The sequence below is a fragment of the Rosa chinensis genome, chromosome 4, assembly GCF_002994745.2.
Source record: "Rosa chinensis cultivar Old Blush chromosome 4, RchiOBHm-V2, whole genome shotgun sequence".
NCBI lineage: Eukaryota > Viridiplantae > Streptophyta > Magnoliopsida > Rosales > Rosaceae > Rosa > Rosa chinensis.
In genome coordinates, this window is record NC_037091.1 from 19,103,022 (window position 1) to 19,126,009 (window position 22,988).

The following is a 22,988-nucleotide window of genomic DNA, read 5'->3' on the forward strand; positions in this document are numbered from 1 at the left end:
AAATAACAAACACTAGATAGTGAAACTTCACATAAAATTATACACAAAGAGCAAGATCAGATCGTGTATAAAACTTCACATAATAGAGATTTAGCATTCTTTCACATTCCCCCTAAACTTAGCAGAAAATTTAGCTAAGTGGACCTAGCCGTTATATAAAATTAAGTGAAGCAAACTCATTCAAGCACATAGCAACTACTCAGACCACTCGTTGTAGACAGAATACCACTAAAGTACTTAGCATGCATATATATATATATATATATATATATATATATATATATAACTCCAAAAGGAGGACTAAATAAATGTCAAATATACCTCTCCAGAAGCTAGAGTATTACGAACAATAGAAGTGATTGACGAATTGAGTCGAAGTTTCTTAATTAAGGATGTCAAATCCTAAACATAATGAACTGAGTGACAAGAAAGAGACCTCAATTTGGCCTACAGCAAAGAGGTCACATCCAATGAGATTCCAGGCTTCCACCTTTCCAATATTCCTTGAAAATCTGGAGCCGCTGAGATAAGAAAATCAGATATCAAATCTAACATAGAAAAAGATTTAGTTCAACTGCAAAATTACATGTTGAAACAAACTAATTTACCTTTTAAGGAGCTGCGGTATAAAAAAGAAGAGGAGTGATGATATCCTGGAGGGTGATATGACTGGGTGAGAATATGAAATTCCCAAACACATTAAACGGAGTTGCACAAAGTCTTCAATCTGCCATACTATACTGAGGTCAGCATGACACGAAAGTCTTGAACGAGAACTCAAATGAGACTTTTGGATCATTTCTGCAGTTCCACTGTTTCATTGCAATCAATTTCTTCTGTGCCTAATATAATAAGTTTAGCAAGAATATGTATTAGTCATTCATAATTGATTGAAGTGTAGTGAGAAGATTAGCCGTTTTGCAATTCAATCCATGTAACTAAATTTCATATACTAAGTGATGATAACTTACTCAGCTATCAATTTTAGTCCTGGCCTTGATATACAGTTTGTTTGATCATTGGCCTTACCCAATGCAAAATGAGTTCTAAGGCTAAATTTTGAAGGTGCCTTCCTAACTTAGTAATGAGTAGAAACTGAGACTAGGAGATATAGATTGGGTGAGAGCATCAATTTAAGATCTATCAATCCATTGAGTTTTGAATAGAGAAAACAGAACATAAAAACAAACACAAATAAATATTAATTAGCATTTGAAAGTAGAGGCTGAGACTACAAGAGCAGCAAAGATCAGAAATGTCAGGCTTTGTTAAAATAAAATACATTGTTTACTAAATTTAAATTAGAGCAGAGCAAGGGCAAATTTACATTATGGACTAAATTGGTGAATCTTTTTACTACTGCAAAACTAAAGCTGTAAGCTTCTTCAGGTTTTGTTATTTTCCTTTTCATTTAGGCCTTCCTAAAGCTAGAGACTCAACGCAGTTGCCTTGGTTGGCTTGGCCAAGGGACTGCTCTGGTTTGATCTCAAGCTAGAGTTAGATCATCATCATCTTTGGACAGTCAAAAGAGAGACTTAATAATCAAATTCTGCATGCAGTGGATCAATTTTGATAATTGGAAATTAACAGATAAAAGAAGAAAGAAAATGATTGGTACGTACCCAAGAAATCAGATGGGCGATCAAATCCAGACTCCATCTTTTTGTACAATTTTGCGATCAATTTTGATGTTTGGGATGTGAGAAATCTTGGACCAGTCTGGGCCTTGCCTGTCTTTGCAACTTTGAGACAGAATTGGTTTCACCTCCAACCAAACCCAAATGTACGAGAAATGAGAGCAACATCTGAAACCTCACATTTGAGAAATGTCAACCTTCTATATATGTCCCAGAGTGCCCGCCAAGCTTTCAGTGGCTACAGTTGGTGGAAATTGGGCATGTCAGCAAGATCAAGTGCTCGCATTGCTGATTCAGCACCTGGACTAGCAGCCCTGAGCTCTATATGCAAGCATCTTGCACCATGTAGATACATACTGTGCTGCAAGCATGCTTGGTAGCATTTGCAAGTCCATCACAAAAATGAAGGGATCACTCAAAGAGTGGATGCATAAATATGAGTATCAACTCCAAAAAAGTTCTCTCCACCTCAGGTCCAAGAGTTACATTTTCCTCCTTATTGGGCTCCCCAACCTTCCTCTTCGACAAGCTAGGCAACTAACAGATGATGATTCAGGTCTGTCTACGCACATCTCTTAGTGCACACCCCTTGAGAAACCTTACTTGATCTTCACAATATATCATTAATCCTTCTGGAGTACTGCAAGAATATGAACACATACCAAATACAATAAGATATTGTTACCTATGGCCTGAATTAAATAAGACAATCAATCTTGGACTCTCGAATTAAAGATTAAAATTCATGATAACTGTATCTTGAAACTCAACGCCTATATACCTCTTTGGTTTTCATGACAAAACATAACTGCAGTGATTCAACGGACACCATGTTCCCCAAAAGAGGCACAAATTCACATAAACTGCACTCATCATCCCTCAGCCTTCTGAAATTATTTGAAGATATCTGTCGTCTACTGCACAGTATGCATAGTGCAACTGTAGTTACTGATGTTTGGATTTGAATGCAAGGGGTTCAGTATTTGCTGATCTTCTCTTGTTGAGTACCACAAACTTGGTCCCAAATCAAGTTTCTTCTCATTTACCAATCTTGCTTGCTCGAAGACTTCCAGCTTATAATTATTTTCTGAAAATGTTTTAAACATATAAGTTGCATCAGACAAGGTTTTGTCTGGCTAACAAAGAAACAGAAGAATTTAATATGCTTTCAAATGTCCCCATATTTGTAACGTACACGTATATTATCAGACCAAACCATTCTATAGAACTAAGTGAATCAAACTCATTTAAGCATATACCTGTTCAGCTAGTTAGAGAACACTGTATGTTTAAAATGCAAGAAATCTGATTCCATGCCTCTATTCTTGCAACCTCAGTGAAGGTCTGTTCCTCCCAAGATGACCAAATTCTTCACCATTGTCTTCCATAAGAACCGTAGCAGTTCCAAAAGTAGTCAGAAATGATTGTAGTCCATCTCCTCCACATATTTTTGGACATAATAAAAAGGAGGATAGAACAAATGTCGAATATACCTCTTCAGGAGTTGGAGTATTATGAACAATAGAAGTTGAACTAAATTCACATTAGACATAGCATAGCAAGTTCAAATTTACATTGTACGTGAATCTTTTTTTATACACAAAGAGCAAGGTCAGATCGTGTATAAAACTTCACATAATTAGTACCAAGTACTCAATCAGCCTTCCAATTGTGCAACTTATAGTGTTCACAGACAAGACACAAGACCACCACAATCACTATTCCAAGATACAAGTAATCTCCACTTCTAGTTCGCAAACTGAGCTGATAAATTAAACAACAAAAAAGCTAACTCAAGCATACAAAAAATGCTGAACATGATTATGACAGTTTCAGCAGAACTTAAAGCATCAAAAACCATGTAGATATAACAATGAACTCCTAATATATCAAACCTCCCATAGTTAGCAGTAGTGAAGAAGCTTACAAATCATTTTCAGATCCCTCCTCATAAACAGAAGTGCTGAAAACCGGTCCCATTGATCTTTTTGAATCATTACCAATCGAGCTACCATCTCCACCTTTGCTCTTCTAGCAATACAAAACAAATAATCCGACAAGAAAACCAAACAGAAAGTAAGTAACTACACCACTGTACTAATACAGAGAAACATCGAAAACAACAAGGACTAGCGAGACCACTCACCACAATCAAACCATCAGTCCAAGTAGGATCGATATAGCTCACTAACAATATCAATGTACTTCTGCCATGCTTGCCAAATCCTCAATCACCAAATCGCCAAGAAAAACATTTCAACCTCCAGACCGTCCAATCTCAAAAGCATAACAAAATCAACAGTACGTTCAAACTCAAGGTAACCATTCAATTTCAATTTCAAATGGGTGATTTATGATTCAATCAGATTAAGAAGAAGAAGATAAGAAGAGAAGAAGAAGAGGAAGAGGAGTAGAAGAAGACGGAGAGGGAGACTGGGAGAGAGAGATACCTGGAGCTCGGAGACGGAGACTCGGAGATGGGAGACCGGAGAGGCGGAGACGGAGAGTCAGAAACGGCGGAGACGAAGACACGGAGTCATGGAGAGAGTCAGAAACGGTGCAGTTGAGTGCAGCTGGGTTGCTGTGTTCGGGTTTAGGGCTCCAACCCCGACTTCGGTGGGGCTTGAGAGGAAAGAACCATTCTTCTTTAATTTCTTCAACTCTGCCAATCTCAGATCGAGGCCGAGCTCAGGATTCAGAGCTGTTACTTCAATTTTAGATCGAGGTCGGGATCTCGACGCTTCAATTCCGCCTGAGAATGGAGGAGGGTCAATTGTGATGGGGAAGAGGAGCTCGATTTTAGGAGGAGCTCGAGTTTGGGTTGAGGACGGAGCTTAGGGTTTGTGTTTCAGTTTTGGGGTCGGGTGCAATTTTTTTTCTTAGTGTGAAAATTTTGAGTTTTAGTCCCCGCTTCCTCATTTCACTTAAAGACTTAGCGCTTTTTGCAAAAATAGGTTCCCGCAAATTTTCAAACAAAACTTTTAACACCGGTCATTTTAAGAACCGATGTTAATGATATACATTTAAATCGGTATTTTCGTAAAACGATGTTAGATTACTTTTTTACATCGTGGGCAAGTCTGACCGATTTAAAACATGCGATGTCTATGAACAGATTTCTAGTAGTGTTGGCTAAAATCTAGTCCTACATCAGTCTCCTCCACTTGATAAGAACTCGACCTCGAGTTCCTCTTGTATGCAACTCGATCATTAGTAGGAATAAAACATGATAAGCCATCAACTTCAATATTCTCAAAATTAAAAGGTATCACCATGAATTCAATACCGTAGACAAGTTTAGAATAAGCATCTTGAAACTTGAACTCCTCCACTTGAAAAGGAATGGGCATTGACTTCTCCTTGGGTTGATCTTGAACACAATTAGGCATGCATGACATGGATATCGATGTGATGAATGAATCAGCTTCCTTGTCCTTAATGAGTTTCTCTTCAATCTTCAAAGTGCCTTCTTCATGTTCCTTTTCACACACCTCATGATGGTCATTCTTGATGTTCTTCCTTCCAGGCTTGATTTTAATTTTGCGCGACTCCCATCTAAATAAATATGTGTTGTCATTGCAATAACCACCTTTGACGCTATCATCTCCCTTGGATCGTCGTCTGCTAAGAAGCGGGCGATACCTACTCTGATACCAAATGATGCTGGAAGCGTAAACACGATAGTAAGAGGCTCCATCAAGCATCGAAAGCCATATGAGATAAGCTAGAATCCACTAGCAATTACGGACACAGCCGTAAGAAAGATAGAGAAACTTCTCTAATATTTGGATTTTTATTGATAACTTGAATTAAAATTACAATATAAGATGTGCCTTATATGTAGGGCACATAGCATAAACCTAATACAACTAGAAAATGAAAAGAATAATTTATTATAGACTAAAACTAGAAAACCTAATTAAACCTCATTAAATAAAAATCAGAAATAAAATCCTAGATACTAAAGAATATTACGCTTGGAATCCCAATCAAGATTTTGCTCGAGAATCCCGATATATCCAAAAGAGTAATTTATGATTAATTCCATCATTAAGAAGCCTATTTGAATACCAATTTCCAATAGTCAAATTATTCTTCTTAATGTGAAGACGCTTCTTTCTTTTCGAGATTTTTGGTTGAAATTGGCTAAAATCTAGTCCTACATCAGTCTCCTCCACTTGATAAGAACTCGAACTCAAGTTCCTCTTGTATGCAACTCAATCATTAGTAGGAATAAAACATGATAAGCCATCAACTTCAATATTCTCAAAATTAAAAGGTATCACCATGAATCCAATACCGTAGACAAGTTTAGAATAAGCATCTTGAAACTTGAACTCCTCCACTTGAAAAGGAATGGGCATTGACTTCTCCTTGGGTTGATCTTGAACACAATTAGGCATGCATGACATGGATATCGATGTGATGAATGAATTAGCTTCCTTGTCCTTAATGAGTTTCTCTTCAATCTTCAAAGTGGCTTCTTCATGTTCCTTTTCACACACCTCATGATAGTCATTCTTGATGTTCTTCCTTCCAGGCTGGATTTTAATTTTGCGCGACTCCCATCTAAATAAATATGTGTTGTCATTGCAATAACCACCTTTGACGCTATCATGCCATGGTCTTCCAAAAAGCATATTAGTGTCGTCCATATCAATCACATGACAAGTAATCTCTTCTTTGTAAAATTTTCCCATAGAGACAAGAACTTTACAAACCTCTGTTACTTGTGCATATTCATCCTCTCCAAATGGAATCCAGTATGGATCACTCAGCTTCACTGTCGGTAATTGAAAATAATCCACAACTTTGTTTGCTACAAAGTTCTCTCGTAGACCATTATCAATTATTACCGAGCATACCTTGTCGTTGATGATACATGTAGTTCGAAAGTCGTCGTAATCCGGCGTTGTGAATATCCAACGTTCCATTTTTTTTTTTGGATTGATGAGGTTGTCCTAGGGCAAATCCCTTGGCATGTTCCTCTTCAACGAAACTTTCTTTGATAGATACTCTACGACCAGCATCGTTGAGGTTAGTGGTAGTGAACTGGTTGTCTTTTTAAAGGCAATGAAATATACTTCAGGCCAACAAGAAGACTGATTTGGTAAATCCCACAGTAGCCGAGTGGTATCAAAACTTGGATGAGTGTGAGAATTGTCAAAATTGAGAACCGTGTATATGAATCCTTTTAAGAAAATGATTTCTTATGCAGAACTAAGCTGAAAGTATACCGGAGTATGCATGCAAATTAAGAAGAAGGCACAAAAAAATAAAGGGTACTAATTATATAACATTCTCTTGTCAAACATGGATTACATTCTCTTGTCAAACATGGATTATGTTAAGTTGCTAGAATTTTGTAGAAACATGAAATCTTACAGTTCCGTGCACACTCCTTGATCTCCTTGATGCTAATAGCCTAGTCTTCCCTACCTTTCAGAGGGTAAAGTAAACGTACTCTGCAGCAAATTAAGACACTTACAAAGAAAGAGCTAACGATGAACTACTTTTATATGACTTGTGTTTGCTGTTATAGATTTTTTATAATCCTCAACTTCAGATCACGTTTATTTCACTCTCTTTCAGATATTGTTATTACATAATTATGGAACTTGATTATTACAAATTCGATCATCTGAAACTATAAAAAATAAAAAAATGAAAAGGATGATGAGTGTCATGCACGTCACCGAGTGCAAAACTGCAAACATATAAAACTCATATACATGCCTCTTGAAGGATCAGAATGCATGTGCCTGGGGATACATTCTATTTATTTTTTTGACAAGAAAGTCGAGATCAAAACTAAACTAACAAATATACAATACTCTTAGACCAAAAACAAGTTGTTTCAGATCTTATCTGTATAATATTCACTGGAGAAATTATTGCTGACTAACCAGCTGCCTTAAACTATCTGGAAGCTTTACTAAACAATGCTAGCCAGCTGAACAAGCAGTTGGTCTAAACTCTTAATAAGGCCATTATCTCAACAATGATGCATGAAGACTTCATTACGTATTGCTGACAGAAATTAACTATGGCTCTTTCTCTCCCCATGCATCAAAATGGTCATTGCAAACATTTTCATGCATAACATTGAACTCCTAAGCCACCTAAATTCATAGTCATTTGACAATTGGATAAAAAAAAAAAAAAAAAGAACAGCATCGCCAGTATAAGACAGTAAACATGATTAAACTGACAAATGATTCGCATTCGAAAATTAAACATGGAACAAATAGTGTCTGTACTTGGCGGAAATAGTTAAATCATAGCTACGGCATCCATACCTGAATACAAAGTTTTGACAACAATATCTACATGCTTTGCCAACAAGAGTACTATTTACAACTTCAGATCTACACATACGAAGCACACTGTCTACTAAATGGTTCAATTTCTTGACGTTTCCGCTTGCTCATCCTTGAAGGAATTGTTACCTTAAAAAATCCCGGCACCAGTTCCATGAGCCATTTAGATTCTATTACACTGATCTCGCGCATGTACTCCTTTGTGGTCATCACCAGCTCATTGTAGATGACCCAATCTGGTTGTCTCCGGAAAAGAACACTGCTCGGGTGGATAAAAACTAGCTGATTATCAACAAAGGTTCTATAACCCTCGTGTGGATCCCTTTTAGCTACTTGGAAGAAGAATCCAGCTACAATCGCCTTTCTGATCATTGTGCGATCTCTTCCTGCACTTACAACCTCTAATTCATGCTTGTCCATGACAGTAAGAAGCTGTCTCCTGATATCCCGAGCCTTGCTCAGTGACCGAAACTGGACAAAGTTCTCAGAACACCAGGGTACAGAGAAATTCTTAGCTTTCCATGCCTCATAAACAGCAAGTAAAGTCAGATGGTCTCCCTCAGGTTGTAAGAACCTGGCCCTTTTCTGATCAGCTTCAGCTTGTTTTCCTCTAGGCCTGTAGAAGATATTGCCAGCCTCAACCATTGCAATGATGGTCAAAATCTCCTCACTGCATCCAAGGTTCACACTGGCAAGCAGCATCTTCGACAAAGGTGGATCTAGAGGCAACACTGCCATTCTACTACCCAATTTTGTCACCGACCCCTCTGCATCCAATGCTCCTAGATTTTGCAGTTGTTTAGAAGCAGAAATAAGCGCTTGGGAAGGCGGTGGATCCATGAAGTCAAAAGATAGAACCTCGTTTATCCCCATTGCTTTCATCATAAGCGTGGTATATACAAGATTTGTTCTCTGGATTTCTGGAACTGTAGTAGGCGACATCTCATTCTTAAATGCAGCCTCAGTGTAAAGGCGGTAACAGTTGCCTGGTCCTGTCCGCCCAGCACGTCCAGCTCGTTGCTTGGCTGATGCTTGTGAAATTGGAGTTACAGTCAGCATATCAATCCCTTTCTTCGGATTATACACATTTTGCTTTGCATACCCTGAATCAATGACATAAAATATCCCATCAATGGTTAAAGAAGCTTCAGCAATGTTGGTAGCCACCACCACTTTTCTCTTCCCTGGAGGAGTAGGCTTAAATATCTTTGCCTGTTCTTCACTAGGTTGGGCACCATAAGCCGGTAGAATGATCAATTCTGGAACGCCTTTGCCATATTCTTTCATCTTCTCATTCAGAGACTGACAGGCAGATTCAATCTCCTCCTCACCAGTCAAGAAGAGAAGTATGTCACCCTCAGGTTCAGTCAAGTGAATCTGCACAACAGTTAATAGAGCTGAATCCAAGTAATCCCTTTCGGGCTGATTCAAGTAGAACAATTCTACAGGATAAGTTCTACCAGGAACAGTAAATATCTTACAGTCAAAGAAATAAGCCGAAAACTTCTCAGCATCCAATGTGGCAGAGGTGACAATCAAGCGAAGATCAGGACGTCGTTTAACTAGTTGCTTCAGCAATCCAAAGAGGACATCAGTGTAGATTGTTCTTTCATGAGCTTCATCAAGCATGATCACAGAGTACTGAGAAAGATCATTATCAACCAAAATTTCCCTAAAGAGCATCCCATCAGTTATGTACTTGATCACAGTTTCTGGTCCAGTACAATCTTCAAAACGAATAGCATACCCCACTTCCTCCCCTAATCCACAACCAAATTCTTCAGCAACCCTCTTGGCCACAGACGTCACCGCAACTCTACGGGGTTGAGTACATCCAATCTTGCCCTTTGTGGTGTAACCTGCTTCAGCAAGATACTGTGTTACCTGAGTTGTCTTGCCCGAACCAGTCTCACCGATGACAACAAGAACCTGATTTTCATGCACAGCTTGAATAAGCTCATTCTTCAACTTGTATATTGGCAAGTTCCTATTCTGCTGTGAATTTCTATGCCTCCTTCTACGCCTAAGCTCACTTTGACCTCTTTTATCATCTCGATGCCTTTGCATGCTATTGTTAATTGCCATGTCTGGGATTTTGTTCTTCTCAGAAACCTTTGTAGGAGGAAGAACAGAGTGAATAATTGCTAACAAAATAGACATGACATTTTCAGGCAGGTCAATACCGTTTTGCTTCAACTCTTTATGGAACTCGTCCACTGCCTCACAGTTTCGTCCCATGTCGGCTATCAACTTTGCCAAGACTTTGTCTCCAAGACCCCCATCATGATTTTCAAGCTCTATGCAAATCCTGGAGACCAGAGAAAGGTATGCAAGCTTGTCGAAAACACTGTCTTGCTCAGACACGGCCATTCTTAAAGGAAAAAAGAAAGCGTAATTCTTACAACTAATGAAAATTAATAAGGAACAAGTATATATGTAAGTATCTGAAGCTATTCCTTGCAGAAACAGGATTTCAGTTTTTATGTAAAGGGTGGAATTCCTACAACCAATTGAATTCTGATTGAACCTATATGTATAAAAATAAGAAACCTTTACATGAAGACAAGAGACAAACCTTTTCTATGAGACTGCTGGGCATTTCGGATCTTTTTATGATTCAGCATCGTCTTCCTGGACGAACTCGCCCTTCAAATCAAGTTGAAAATCAAGAGGGAAGAATGTTAAAAATCCACAGCACACAAGATCACCCAGTTTGCTGGGAAAGCCGAGTTTTGTTTCCTAATATTTTTTGGAATGAAGTAGAACTAGTTTGACATTATCATTCCAAGTCTAAAAAGGCTGCTGCGAGAAAACAGTATTATTAGGGTGACTCCAAATTCCCATTGACCAATATCTTGGGGAACACACATTGGATTATGGTCCCAAATTCAACCTGTCGCTCTCACTCTCCTCTTATTTTCTAGTTTAACCTGAGTCGGTTCCTAGTTATTTATTCGTGGTCTGTGTTTTTGTGACATTATCTCGGAGTCCAGAAAACAAAAACAAAAAACAGTTCAACATCGTTTCTTTTACTTCAATATGCAATCAGCATTTAACAGAATAGAATTGAAAGCAATTCCAAGATTCCAAACTTTAGGTAATTACTTTGTCATTCACAAATGATCGAGATTGTAGTATCTACTGCAATAATACATTTTTAGGTGTTCATCAAAAAATAAGTTAAATATCGGGCATTCTAGCAATAACTTGGAAATGGTAGTAAGAAAAGTACGCCCAGGCATCAACATGCCCACAACTTCCAAGTCTAATCAAAAGCACAAAAAGAAGACTGACTGTAGCAAAACCAGTACTCCCAACACCTAAGCACCTGCAGTTGTTGGTTTTGCAGGAGGTTGATCATCTTGTGGTTTCATGGCTGGGAAGAGAAGCACTTCTTTAATATTCTGTGAGTCAGTTAACAACATACATAGGCGGTCAACACCCAAACCCCAGCCACCAGTAGGAGGTAACCCATACTCAAGAGCGGTACAAAATGTTTCATCCAAAGCCATTGCTTCATCATCACCGGACTGTCGATCCTGAAACTCAGAAGACATAACTTCAGGAAAAAGATCATCAAATAATTTCTTACAAGATACCACATTTTAACAGTTTAAGTCTACCTTGAGTTGACCAGCAAACCGTTGGCGTTGTACCACAGGATCATTCAATTCAGTGTATGCATTGCAAACCTGAGCAGTAACATTAATTTTTAAGACGTGTAATGAAAGGGAAAAAAATGCCAAATGAATAAATAGTTAACTGAAGTCTTCAAGTTAGTAAAGCATACTTCATGTTTATTGATAAACAACTCGAACCGTTCAGTCAAGCCAGGCTTTGATCTATGCCACTTGGCTAACGGACTCATTATCTCTGGATGGTTGATAATGAAAGCTGGATTTACACACGTCTCCTCTAAAAAGTGGCCCACAAGCTGCAAGAATATACATAAATTTTGATGCACAAGTCAATTTTCAAAACCATAATCACCAAACCCGAACTAGCTTCTTTTTTCTAACCATTATAAATTCTCTTGTTCTTTTTGGATGGAAAAAAAGCCATCTATATATCACAAAACTACATAACAAATGTACAAATGAAAATTCAGGAGGATAAAAAAAATCATTTACCTTGTCCAACAAACGAGCTGTTGTTTCAGGAGGAGAACATTTGACATCAAACTTCTTGCACGCCTCTTTAAGATAACTGTTAACTTCCTCACTGGAAAGATCCTTGGGATTAATGTTGAGACCTGCAATCTTGTTTAGTTCTTCAACCATGTCGATCCTTCGAAAAGGGGGAGTGAAGTCAATCTCAATAGGATCCTTATCAAGCCCATTTGAATGGTACTTAACTTTGTACCCTCCGGTAATTTCCTTGACCATCCCTGTTTTCAATTCAATATATCAGAAAAAGAAATAACCAAGCGGCTTCAAGGACATGGGAAAATGCAGGGAAGCACAACTTCAGACATGGATCAATCAAAACTCACCACTCAACATTTCCTCGGTCATCGTCATCACGTCATTGTAATCAGCATAGGCCATGTAAAATTCACATGTGGTGAACTCAGGATTATGTGTCAAATCAATACCCTCATTTCTGAATTGCTTTCCAATCTCATATACACGGTCCAGTCCACCAACAACTAGCTGCTTGAGATAGAGTTCGGGTGCAATCCGCATGAAAAGCTTCATGTTAAGATCATTATGATAAGTGACAAACGGACGGGCAGCCGCACCACCAGCAATCATGTTCATCATTGGAGTCTCAACCTGGGGGTGGGAGTAAGAACAACATGACATTCAAATAAGACAACCCCAAGGTGAGGTGCTATCAAGAATTTGCCATGCGAACACAGGGAACTCAAGAAGCAGGCTGATGAAACTTACCTCCAAGAAATCGCGTTCATCAAAATACCTCCTGATGTACTTGATGATCTTGGATCTGGTCTTGAATATTTGTCGAACCTCGCTAGCCAACATTAAATCCAGGTAACGTTGTCGATAACGAGTTTCCTAGAAGAGAAAAAAAGAAAAGAAAAAAAAAAAGACAAGTTAACAAGTAACAATAATAAAAATAATAACCGACTAAAATTTGAACTTGCAGAACTGTAATCTTACTGTTAACACTACTGCAGAAAAACAAAAGGTTCAAGATTTTTGTCAATCAATACCTGATCTTTCAGAATGTATGTTTCAGGATTTCTGGGACTTCCTGGGACCCATACATCAGTTTTCTGCAGAATTGTACAGTGTCATCTTTCAGAGTACCAACAAAAGTATCTAACCTCATCACCGCATTACTCTCATTTCACCTTTATTTTTATTTTTTTAAAGTGTAATCTACCCTATATTTTCACTATATTCAAAACTAACTTTTCACAGCTTCCTAAATCATCACAAAATAAACAGTCCTCACCTTCAAATTGGCATTATCAGAGACAGGCCCAGCTTTCTGCCTTGGCATCATATGCAAGCAATGTGATAGCACTGTGAATGATCTTGGGAAAATACTAAGCTCCCCCCTCTTAGTTTTCCCTATAAGTGAAAAAAAAAATGAAGATGTGACTAATCCTTTCTGTCCAGGTCCCAAAGAAATCTGCATAGCAATTCTAAACTCAAAACTTAAATAAAATTATACATTCTTCAGCAAATTAACAGTTATCACAAACCTGGAAACCCACTAACACCAACAAGATCACCACGCTTAACACTGGAGTGGAACCTAGAAAATTCAGATTCATCCAACTCCGATTTCCTGCATAAAAAATAAATAAATACATGTTTAGTAACTATGATATTGAAAGGGAAAAAAAAAAAACTGAACACAGGACACAGGACACAAGGAGTACTGATGTACAGAAAAGATTATGCCAAAGAACAAAATAGATGCATCCAATCACAGGTGAATCCATGGGAGTGGCAGCCAACAACACTTTAAAACAATGAGGTCTATACTTCTGTTAGACAAGATCTAGACTTCACTTGATTAGATCAAGATATTTCTTTTCACAGCATAGTTGAAAGATTAATTCTGATATGAGAAAATTTGATAAGAATCGTTCCTGTTATGTACAGAGAGAATTGTATTTATAATAAACAACTTGGGTGAAATATCAGCCAACAACACATTAAAACAATGAGGTCTATACTTCTGATAGACAAGACATAAACTTTACTCGTATAGATCAAGATATTTCTTTTCACGGCATAGTTGGAAATGAGAAAATTTGATAAGAACCGGTTCCTGTCATGTACTGAGAGAATTGTATTTATGATAAACAACTTGGGTGAAAAATCAAATATAACCAATTTTAACAGTGTTAAAAAATAAAGTAGAAACAAATATGAGTATCACTCAAGCCACAAGTCCTTTATCGACCAACCTACTAAATGTTATTTACTAATTGCCAATATACATACAGCCATTACAAAGTCATAATCCTATTCCCAGCCCAAGGGAGATTTTCATATAGAACACATAAATACCTGGCATCCGCCATAACTTGGACCTTCCAACCACCAGGAGTGGCATGCAAATCATAAAAGAAAAGCTTTGAGCTGGACGATCTTTTGCTCATGATTCGCCCTTGTATAAGAAAAAAATTCAGATTAACAAACAGAATGAAAGTGACAAATGACACCCATAAAAAATAAAAGTTACTATCTTTTAATACCTGCCAATGAAACAGTGATATCCTCCTTATGCTCCCCATTTTCTAGGCCTTCAAACTTCTCCAGAAATATTCGATCAGACATTGTAACATTGAATTTGTGAGGATATGCGTTTTCTATTGAAGCAAGATACTTGAGCCTGTTTTCAAAATATTGCTGCAAGAAGAACAATGAAAGAACAAAACCAAAATATAAGGTCCGGATTATAGCAGAGTAAGATCAAAATACCAACAGTAACCATTAGATGAAAAACTGTGCATACCGTCGGGTCCATTTCTTCATCTTCAGTAGCTGCATTTTTCTTTGGCTGTGATGCGGTGGCAGCAGCCTGGAAATTCAAATAGTTAATTAACATATCATCACACAACCGCATTACGCATCATCATTCACTTGCATCCAGATTCAAAACCCACAATGAATAACATATCATGATTATTTAGCACCGATTCACTTTCATGGTTATCACACAGCACACCTAAACGAAAACGCCTCTCATCCCAACTTTTTTCCGATGACCACACGCAACAAACAAGCAAGTTGTGCTGCCTAGCATTGTATTCAGCACACCAAAAACTAAACTATTCACATCATTTATCCTATCCATATTCCCAAAAACAGTCCATGTGAGCATAGAGAACTCTACATTCAGAACAAACTCGATCAATCTAGTAACACTCTCCCTCATTCTACACCGAAACCGGAATTCCAAAAATCGGGTTACCTGTTTAGCTTTCTCCTCCTCCTTGCGGCGCCTCTCCTCTTCCTTCTGCTTGTTCTTCAGCTCCTTCTTCAGCGCACTGCAAAAGCGTCCACGGCACAAATCCCAAAGCAAATCCGTCTCTCAGTTCTAAAAACCCAAAATTGATTGAATTACAAAAAAAGGGAAACAAAGGAACCTACTTTTTGCTCTTGCTGCCTTCCCCCTCCATTGCCAAATCCGAGACGGCCTTCGTTGCTTCGTCAACGGCTTTTTCCATAACAACGGCGACAACTCTCCTGACAGGAAAGAGAGAGAGAGGAGGCTTTTGAGGGTTTTGTTCTGTGTGAGAGTGAGAGAGAGGGGCTAGGGTTTTTAGTTTAGCCGGGTCGGGTTGGGTCTTCCGGTTTAGAAACGAATAAACCCGGTTCGGTCTGGTTTTTCTTCTACAATTTTTAGTACGGTTCGAATAAAGTAGTTTGGTTTGGGGTCTCGATTTCGAATAATTGATTTATTGATTAGGCTGAACTAAATAAATGCGAAATTCGGTATAACTATAAGTTTCATGAATCTCGGGCAGTTCATATGACCTTTCTTTACCGTGGGAGTAAAACGCTTGACCTAAAAGAATAAGTAAATTTATTGGAAAATGAAAATTTTTCATTTGTATGAAAAAGATAAAAATTATGAGAAATAAACTACAAGAAAAAATAATTATTATATGAGAGCCGATAAAAATTAAGATAGAAGCTAATGATTAATGATTTTTTTAAGTCTTACATATCACATAATCTCTTGCAAGGACGGAGGTTCTGAGGTTATTAGCAGAAGAGACAAGTGATCTGAAATCTCTATGTTTATTGGTCAAGAAAGAAATCAATTTAGGGTTACGGTTGTGCTCCAATCAAATTGGGTAACGGTAATTCAAACAAAAATGGAGGTGGGAAGAAAGCGGGGAAGCATAATGTTGGCTTTCTTGGTCTCTTTGAACCTCTTCTACAAGTCATTTTGTCGTCACAAACACTCAAATAGAGCCGGTGATTGAACAAATCTCCATATTCTTTTTCGTCGGACAGTCCTATAATTCTCTCAATTCCAGTTGTAATAATATGGTCTTAAAGTTAGGTATAAACAACCTATATCACTAAGAAGGTCAAATGAGAGTTTTTAGAGTGAGTGATGCTTAATTGGGTATTCCAAAGAATTTGGCAAGGTTGATCGTGCAATGTGTTCATTCCATAACACAAGCTAACTAGTTAGAGTGATCGGAGATTTACTTTCACCATATTTGTTTCTCTTATTCACTGAAAGTTATCTGAAGCAAAGTTGCAATTACTAATTTAGAAGCTGCTTGCAAATTTAATGAGCTAAGTAACATTGCTCGTCATTGAAAGCCTCTGGGGTAGGTTGTGATGCAACAATCGATATGGAGAATAAAATTCATGATTGTAGCGTTGTTACGTAATTGGGAGGGATAGTTCATAAGAGTGGAACGCCCACCTTTTGAAAGATTCTCGAGCCTTCGTGCTAGTTAAATCATGGCTTTATTGTATATCTCTTATATACTATGCTATGAAATTGTGTACAAAAGTACTGAGATTGAAGCAGATGCACATATAACATTGCTTTTGCAAACTCTTAATGCACCCAAAGATGAGTTTCGTGGGTGAAGTTGGGTTCTTTTGGAAAATTAATCTGTCATTCTAAATGACTAGGCAAGGTGATCCTCATTCACTTTACCTCTTCTTTATTTGTGCAAAAACTTTGTACACCTTTTTGAGGAAAAATGAACATGATGGTTTTATTCACGGAGTAAAAAGTCGTAAAAAATAAAAATCAATGACAATTTTCTCATTTTGCTCTGTATTTCTTTTTCTCATTTCTACACAATAGTATTAGACTATCACTGGCGATGGAAATGCAATCACCACGTACTCTCAACTTCTCCGGCGTCTTCCTCAGGATATGGCCAATCACGAGATTTCTTTAATGTAATTAAGTTCATCATGCCCCAAAAACAATAATTTTTTTAATGCTCTTGATAAACGCTAGGGAAAGGATGACTACACATGAATTGGCCGCGGTAAACTACGAACAAACTCGACTACGATGGAATTACTGATCTCCAAAATCATCTCAGACCTCGACAACAATAACATATTCATCACTTGGGTCGCATGAACTATCGTGATACCCGTATTCAGTATATTGATGCAGAGTTGGCCGAGTTGGATGGTACATTAGAAAACCTTGTGGCTCTTAGCAGGGCCGGTCCTGAAGTTGTGGAGGCCTGGAGCAAAAATCTAAATGAGGCCTTACTAATTCCAACATAAAAAAATATATTATAAAAACTTGGTCAAATTAATATAACAAGGCAAATAAAAATAATATATAAGAATGAAAAACATAATAGATAGGAAAATTAGTTGAAAAAGAAATGAAAAGACATGAGAATATAAAAAGGAAAAGCAAAAAAAAATGAAAAAAAATGAAAAAAAATAAATAAAAGAGAGATTACTACAGATCGAACACAGGTCATTGGTGGAAAATGGACAATGACTTGGCCAACTGGACTACTTCGCATTTCATAAAATTGTTTGACATTTTTTGTTAATATATGTTATATACACATATTCTGAGATCTGAGGCCTCCTGAGATTGGAGGCCTAGTGCAGCCACACCACTTGCACTACCTCAGGGCCGCCCCTGGCTCTTAGTAACGAAGTCACTGAACTAATTAATGTAGATGTATCACCATGGTTAAGCAGGTTTTCCATTTATTAATGTGGCAACATTAAGACTAATGCAAATCATTATGGACAAAATACAACCAATAGGTTTTAATGGTAAGATTAAGATCCATTACATGGCCTCTAAGTTGGAAAAAGAAGATATCCGTGATTTATGTGCCAAATCTGATGTTATAGCTCAAAACTATGTTTTCTCGTTATGAGAAATTTTTCAGTGCTCCCGTAACACCATGTCACCGTGTTGACATGGTCTGACGACCCAATAAGATTTTGACACGTAAGTTTTATTTTCTAAAATAAAATATTTTCGTTTCAGTTGATATTTGGAAAGACGATATTGGGTCTTTGTCTCTCCGTTTCTATCTCCTCGTCTTCATATTCCCATTCAATTATACTTATTTGTACTTACATAAGCATTTGCCAAGCATAATTAGCTATAATGAGCCACGCTCATGCTACCACCAGCGGTACCGATTACCCCCAACGATGTGACCTACGGACACACCACCAAACAGGCTATTGCCTGAGCCACGACTCACCCTCAGATCACCTCGGACGCGCCGCGCCAAGATGGCACCAGAAGCTGGGAACTGAAGCATATCAGTCCCACATCGAAAACATGAGAGAAGTCAGCTTCCTCCCCACATATAAAAGGTCAACCCCTCTCTCCTCATTGATTACGCAATAACTGCTTTACCTACTGTTATTATGCCAATATGCATCGACTAACTTAGGCATCGGAGAAGAGAAGACCGCCTAACGCGGTCTCCCCTCTTACGCTCTTTGTGTGTCACTTGGCAGACAGCCGAAGTCATCTATACCTTCAAGCAGCGGTCCGCCCACCGGACCAGCGTTAAAAGACTTGGGCTACCACCCAAATCTGAAGCATTAACAATACCATAATACATAAAATACAAATAATTATTTTACTATGGTTTTTACTTACTATTTTTTCAGTACTATGGAAACACACCTACAGCAGCTTGCCAATTTAAAGAATGGCTAATAAGTACCATAGTTATTTAATGATTTCCCATACGTACTAATAAGTTGGACTAAATAATCTCGATGTTATATAATGATTGTCAACTTGGTTATTTAGTCCATCATGGTATATAATGATTTTCCATACTTGTTTTTTCAGTACGTATTATATGGACTAAATAATCATGATCCAGCAAAAGCCAAATGAAAGAAAAAAGTACTGCCCTTTTCAATGAGTACTGATTTTCCTTAGCTGCAATCTTCAACTCTTTCATCTGCTATCTACAAATGACTCAACAAAGAAGGAAGCTATGAAATGTAGTTTTACACCTAATCAAGTGTCATCTACTGTAATAAATTGAAAATTAAATGACACTAACCTTAAATAATTTAGTGAAATACATCATTGTTTCGTCCAAAAGCAACAAAGAAAGTTCTTTACTATACATAAACAGATGAAAAAATTAGACTGAGCCTTATGTTAATATGTCATTAGCAAACAAAACAAGAATGTGCATTGAAATGGGATGATCTTGTGAAAATAATAAAAATTAGACTGAGCTATGCTTAAGACAAAGTTAAATGGGGAAATAATCATTTACTCAATTTTAGCTTGAAAATTGCCCACTTATCCAAACACTTTAAGAGATTGCCCACTTACCCAAACACTCTGAGAGATTATTTCCCTAATGTCTAATTAAATTTTTTTTTTTTTTTTATTTTTTTTTTAGATAATTTTACCCTCTCCTTCTTTGTCACTTAGTGAGAGAAGTCATCGGAGACTTTGCCGGACTCCGATGACTAGTGGCCGATCGGAGACTCCGGTAGCGGACTCCGGCTTCCGGTCACAGGAATCCGACTACCGGACTGGTGACCGGATTCCGGCGTCTGAATTTATTGCCCCCTAATAATACCCACTTACTCAAACACTCTGAGAGATTATTTCCCTAATGTCTAATTAAATATTTTTTTTTCTTTTTTTTTTTAGTTTTTAGACAATTTTGCCCTCTCCTTCTTTGTCACTTAGTGAGAGAAGTCATCGGAGACTTTGCCGGACTCCGATGACTAGTGGCCGATCGGAGACTCCGGCTTCCGGTCACAGGAATCCGACTACCGGACTGGTGACCGGATTCCGGCGTCTGAATTTATTGCCCCCTAATAATACCCACTTACCCAAACACTCTGAGAGATTATTTCCCTAATGTCTAATTAAATATTTGTTTTTTCTTTTTTATTTATTTTTTAGACAATTTTGCCCTCTCCTTCTTTGTCACTTAGTGAGAGAAGTCATCGGAGACTTTGCCGGACTCCGATGACTAGTGGCCGATCGGAGACTCCGGCTTCCGGTCACAGGAATCCGACTACCTGACTGGTGACCGGATTCCGGCGTTTGAATTTATTGCCCCTAATAATACCCAGTATTATATTATTGCCCCCAAATAATCATATTATTGGCCCCAAATAATCATATTATTGTCTCCCAATAATCATATTATTGCCCCTAATAATTATATTAGTGCTCCCCAATAATCATATTATTACCCTTCAATAATCGTATTATTAACCCCAATAATTGTTTTATTTCTACATATCTTCTTATACTTTTCAATGCAAACCAGTAATCACATATTCGGATTATGATCCCTTGGCAGAACCCTAATTTGGGTCTCTGTCTCCTCTCATTTGCTCTACTATCTTCCCTCCTTTCCCCAGCAAACTCCCAACAGGCATTCTCGACACCACAAGCCTTGTATAGACACGTGTCCCACCACTCCACTGTTGCCGTACTCATCTTCCTCATCGGCGCCGCCGACCTCACTCTCCAGAATCCATTCATGGATCAGAAACAAAGCCTCCTATGCCGGAGTGAACGCTTGGATCCTTCCCTTCGGGTCTCCTCCGGAAATCTCGGTAATATGCTCCTGCTCGTGCACGTTGATCCACACGCTGATGTGCTGCTGGATCTACTTGATAATGTTGCCGGACTTCCCAATCACCTCCCAATCGGATCAGATTCCCTCTCCTCCCGAACCCCTTAAACCGCAGCCTTCTCCGATCGAACCCGTCTCCTACTCTCCCAAACCCAAACAACACTCCTCCTCACCCGACCCGGACCCGGCTCCGCGATCATCAGCACAAACACAACCGCCGCCATCGTCGCACGCGCCTCCTCACGACTTTCCGGACTCGCCGTAGACCAGAGAACACGCCCGGTTCGTGAAGGATGGGCCTTCCATAAGCCCGGTGTCGTACCCAGCCCGGGTGGCTCCGTTGCCAGAAGATAAGGTCTCTGAGGAAGGCAGAGAGGCGAGGCAAGATGATCTAGAGAAGGAGAAAGAGAACTAGCGCTGGTGGCGAGTATGCAGGCCTCCGACGACGGCCTTGGGAAGAAGAGGAGAGAGAGAGAGAGAGAGAGAGAGAGAGAGAGAGAGAGAGAGAGAGAGAGAGTGTGTGTGTGTGGCATGCTTTTAATTTTATAATGAAAATTTGTCTAAAATAGTCTTTTTATTTTTAAATGGGTAAGTGGGCACAATAATCTCTTACTGGAGTAAGTGGGCAATTTTGAAGCTGAAATTGGGTAAGTGGTCAGGGCCCAAGTTAAATCCTTATCAAAATTGGATGCCTATTTAGCTATAACCTAATTCAAATGTAGGACGTCCAAGGCAGCATCTACCATATGCATATGTCTATAGATGAGATGAAAACAGAGGAAGCAAATTACAATGAAGCTATAAAAAGCATGCCTACCATGCTTGAGAGTTGTTCTCAGATGTAGGTCAATGACCTCGACATTGCTTCTAGAGTTGTCCCTAGTCAGTTGGAACTTCACCTCGATTTCATCTTGACTTGATTTGGTATAGTCTTGCAGCTGCAAAAACAAAATAAATCAAATAATACAAAACCATGTATTTAAACAAAAACCGTAGAACAATCCAATGACACCCTACTAACTATAGTCAATCAGAAACACACCTACAGCAGCTTGCTAATTTAAAGAATGGCTTTTGCTGTCTTTTCTTTACTGAACTATCAAATCATGGATTTTGTGCCCTAAATTAGCATGTATTCACAAGAAAGAAACCAGATATATTCAAGACATAAGCAAACTCAGTACAATCAGGTAATTAGAAAACTATAGTATTAAGTAATGGGGAAACATATAAATGTCCCATGGTCTCCTTGTCCAGGAATGTGGTCTTCTTCCGGTGACTTAAAACGACGCCGTCGCTCCTCAACATCACAGTTGATTTAAAATCCTAAATCTTCTCCCAAATGCTCATGGGACCCTCTATATCAATTAAGACGGATACTACTGCCTCTACCATTATTTGAGACGTTCTTAATAATTCCGTCGCTATTATATATTATTAGAGACGGCTTTCTTATTCCGTCACAGAGAAGCCTACTTTTGGTATAGTTCATTTAGGGGAAGAGGGCTTGTGGAGCAAGGAACCATTACTCAAATAGGGGACAGGGCATCAAGTAGCAATTATTCGGATAAGGGGATTCCTAGACCACCTGACTTTAAAGTTTGGAGCCCTCGTCGTCTTCTGGTAGCCAAGCCTTGGTGGACGATTTAATCCTACCCACCGGAGAGCCGAACATGCCATTATTAATCTCGAGTTTATTTGACTTATATGAAGTTATTGTAATTTCTAGCATTCCTCTACGTGACACAAGACATCAAAATAGACTAAGATAGTTTGTCAATAATAATGGCAAGCGCATCTTAGCGAATGTGATCAGAAATGAAGCAGGTGATCTTATAGCTGGTTTTTCGTTCCCTCATGGTATCCGCAGATTAAACACTAATGCGGTTGTGAATGAAAATAGTAGCAACCGGGCTTAAGAACCGTGATCAGAAATGAAGGTGGTAATCTTATGGCTACTTTAGCATCCCCCATGTGGAGATCATTCAACAC

General features: G+C 38.4%; 2 protein-coding genes and 1 long non-coding RNA gene across 7 annotated transcripts; all 3 read right to left on the minus strand.

The window, feature by feature from the left end:
- Nucleotides 1-81: 81 nt before the first annotated feature.
- Nucleotides 82-4,376, minus strand: LOC112198456. 2 transcript variants are annotated; one of them, XR_005810162.1, is made up of 8 exons: nt 4,088-4,376; nt 3,784-3,914; nt 2,897-3,668; nt 2,419-2,724; nt 1,623-2,277; nt 609-842; nt 437-521; nt 82-112 (listed from the first exon to the last, which is right to left on the minus strand). It is a non-coding gene; the product is annotated as an uncharacterized LOC112198456 (long non-coding RNA). The 2 variants fall into 2 exon arrangements; XR_005810161.1 differs by lacking the exon at nt 82-112 and having other exon boundaries at nt 314-521.
- A 3,460-nt stretch (nt 4,377-7,836) lies between these two features.
- Nucleotides 7,837-10,730, minus strand: LOC112196058 (probable pre-mRNA-splicing factor ATP-dependent RNA helicase DEAH5). 4 transcript variants are annotated; one of them, XM_024336342.2, is made up of 3 exons: nt 10,584-10,661; nt 10,533-10,552; nt 7,837-10,265 (listed from the first exon to the last, which is right to left on the minus strand). In XM_024336342.2, exon 3 carries the CDS (start codon nt 10,193-10,195, stop codon nt 8,006-8,008), a length of 2,190 nt encoding a protein of 729 aa, XP_024192110.1. In that variant the 5' UTR covers nt 10,196-10,265; nt 10,533-10,552; nt 10,584-10,661; the 3' UTR covers nt 7,837-8,005. The 4 variants fall into 4 exon arrangements, with proteins under 4 accessions (XP_024192110.1, XP_024192109.1, XP_024192108.1 ...); XM_024336341.2 differs by having other exon boundaries at nt 7,837-10,328; nt 10,584-10,660; XM_024336340.2 differs by having other exon boundaries at nt 7,837-10,328; nt 10,533-10,730.
- A 278-nt stretch (nt 10,731-11,008) lies between these two features.
- On the minus strand, nt 11,009-15,695 carry LOC112196060 (lysine--tRNA ligase, cytoplasmic). Its single transcript, XM_024336344.2, has 14 exons — nt 15,535-15,695; nt 15,356-15,431; nt 14,897-14,962; nt 14,637-14,790; nt 14,449-14,548; nt 13,632-13,717; nt 13,379-13,497; nt 13,134-13,196; nt 12,850-12,975; nt 12,450-12,732; nt 12,088-12,344; nt 11,748-11,891; nt 11,581-11,649; nt 11,009-11,496 (listed from the first exon to the last, which is right to left on the minus strand). The coding sequence occupies exons 1-14, from the start codon at nt 15,609-15,611 to the stop codon at nt 11,278-11,280; spliced, it is 1,839 nt and encodes a 612-aa protein (XP_024192112.1). The 5' UTR covers nt 15,612-15,695; the 3' UTR covers nt 11,009-11,277.
- Nucleotides 15,696-22,988: the final 7,293 nt, after the last annotated feature.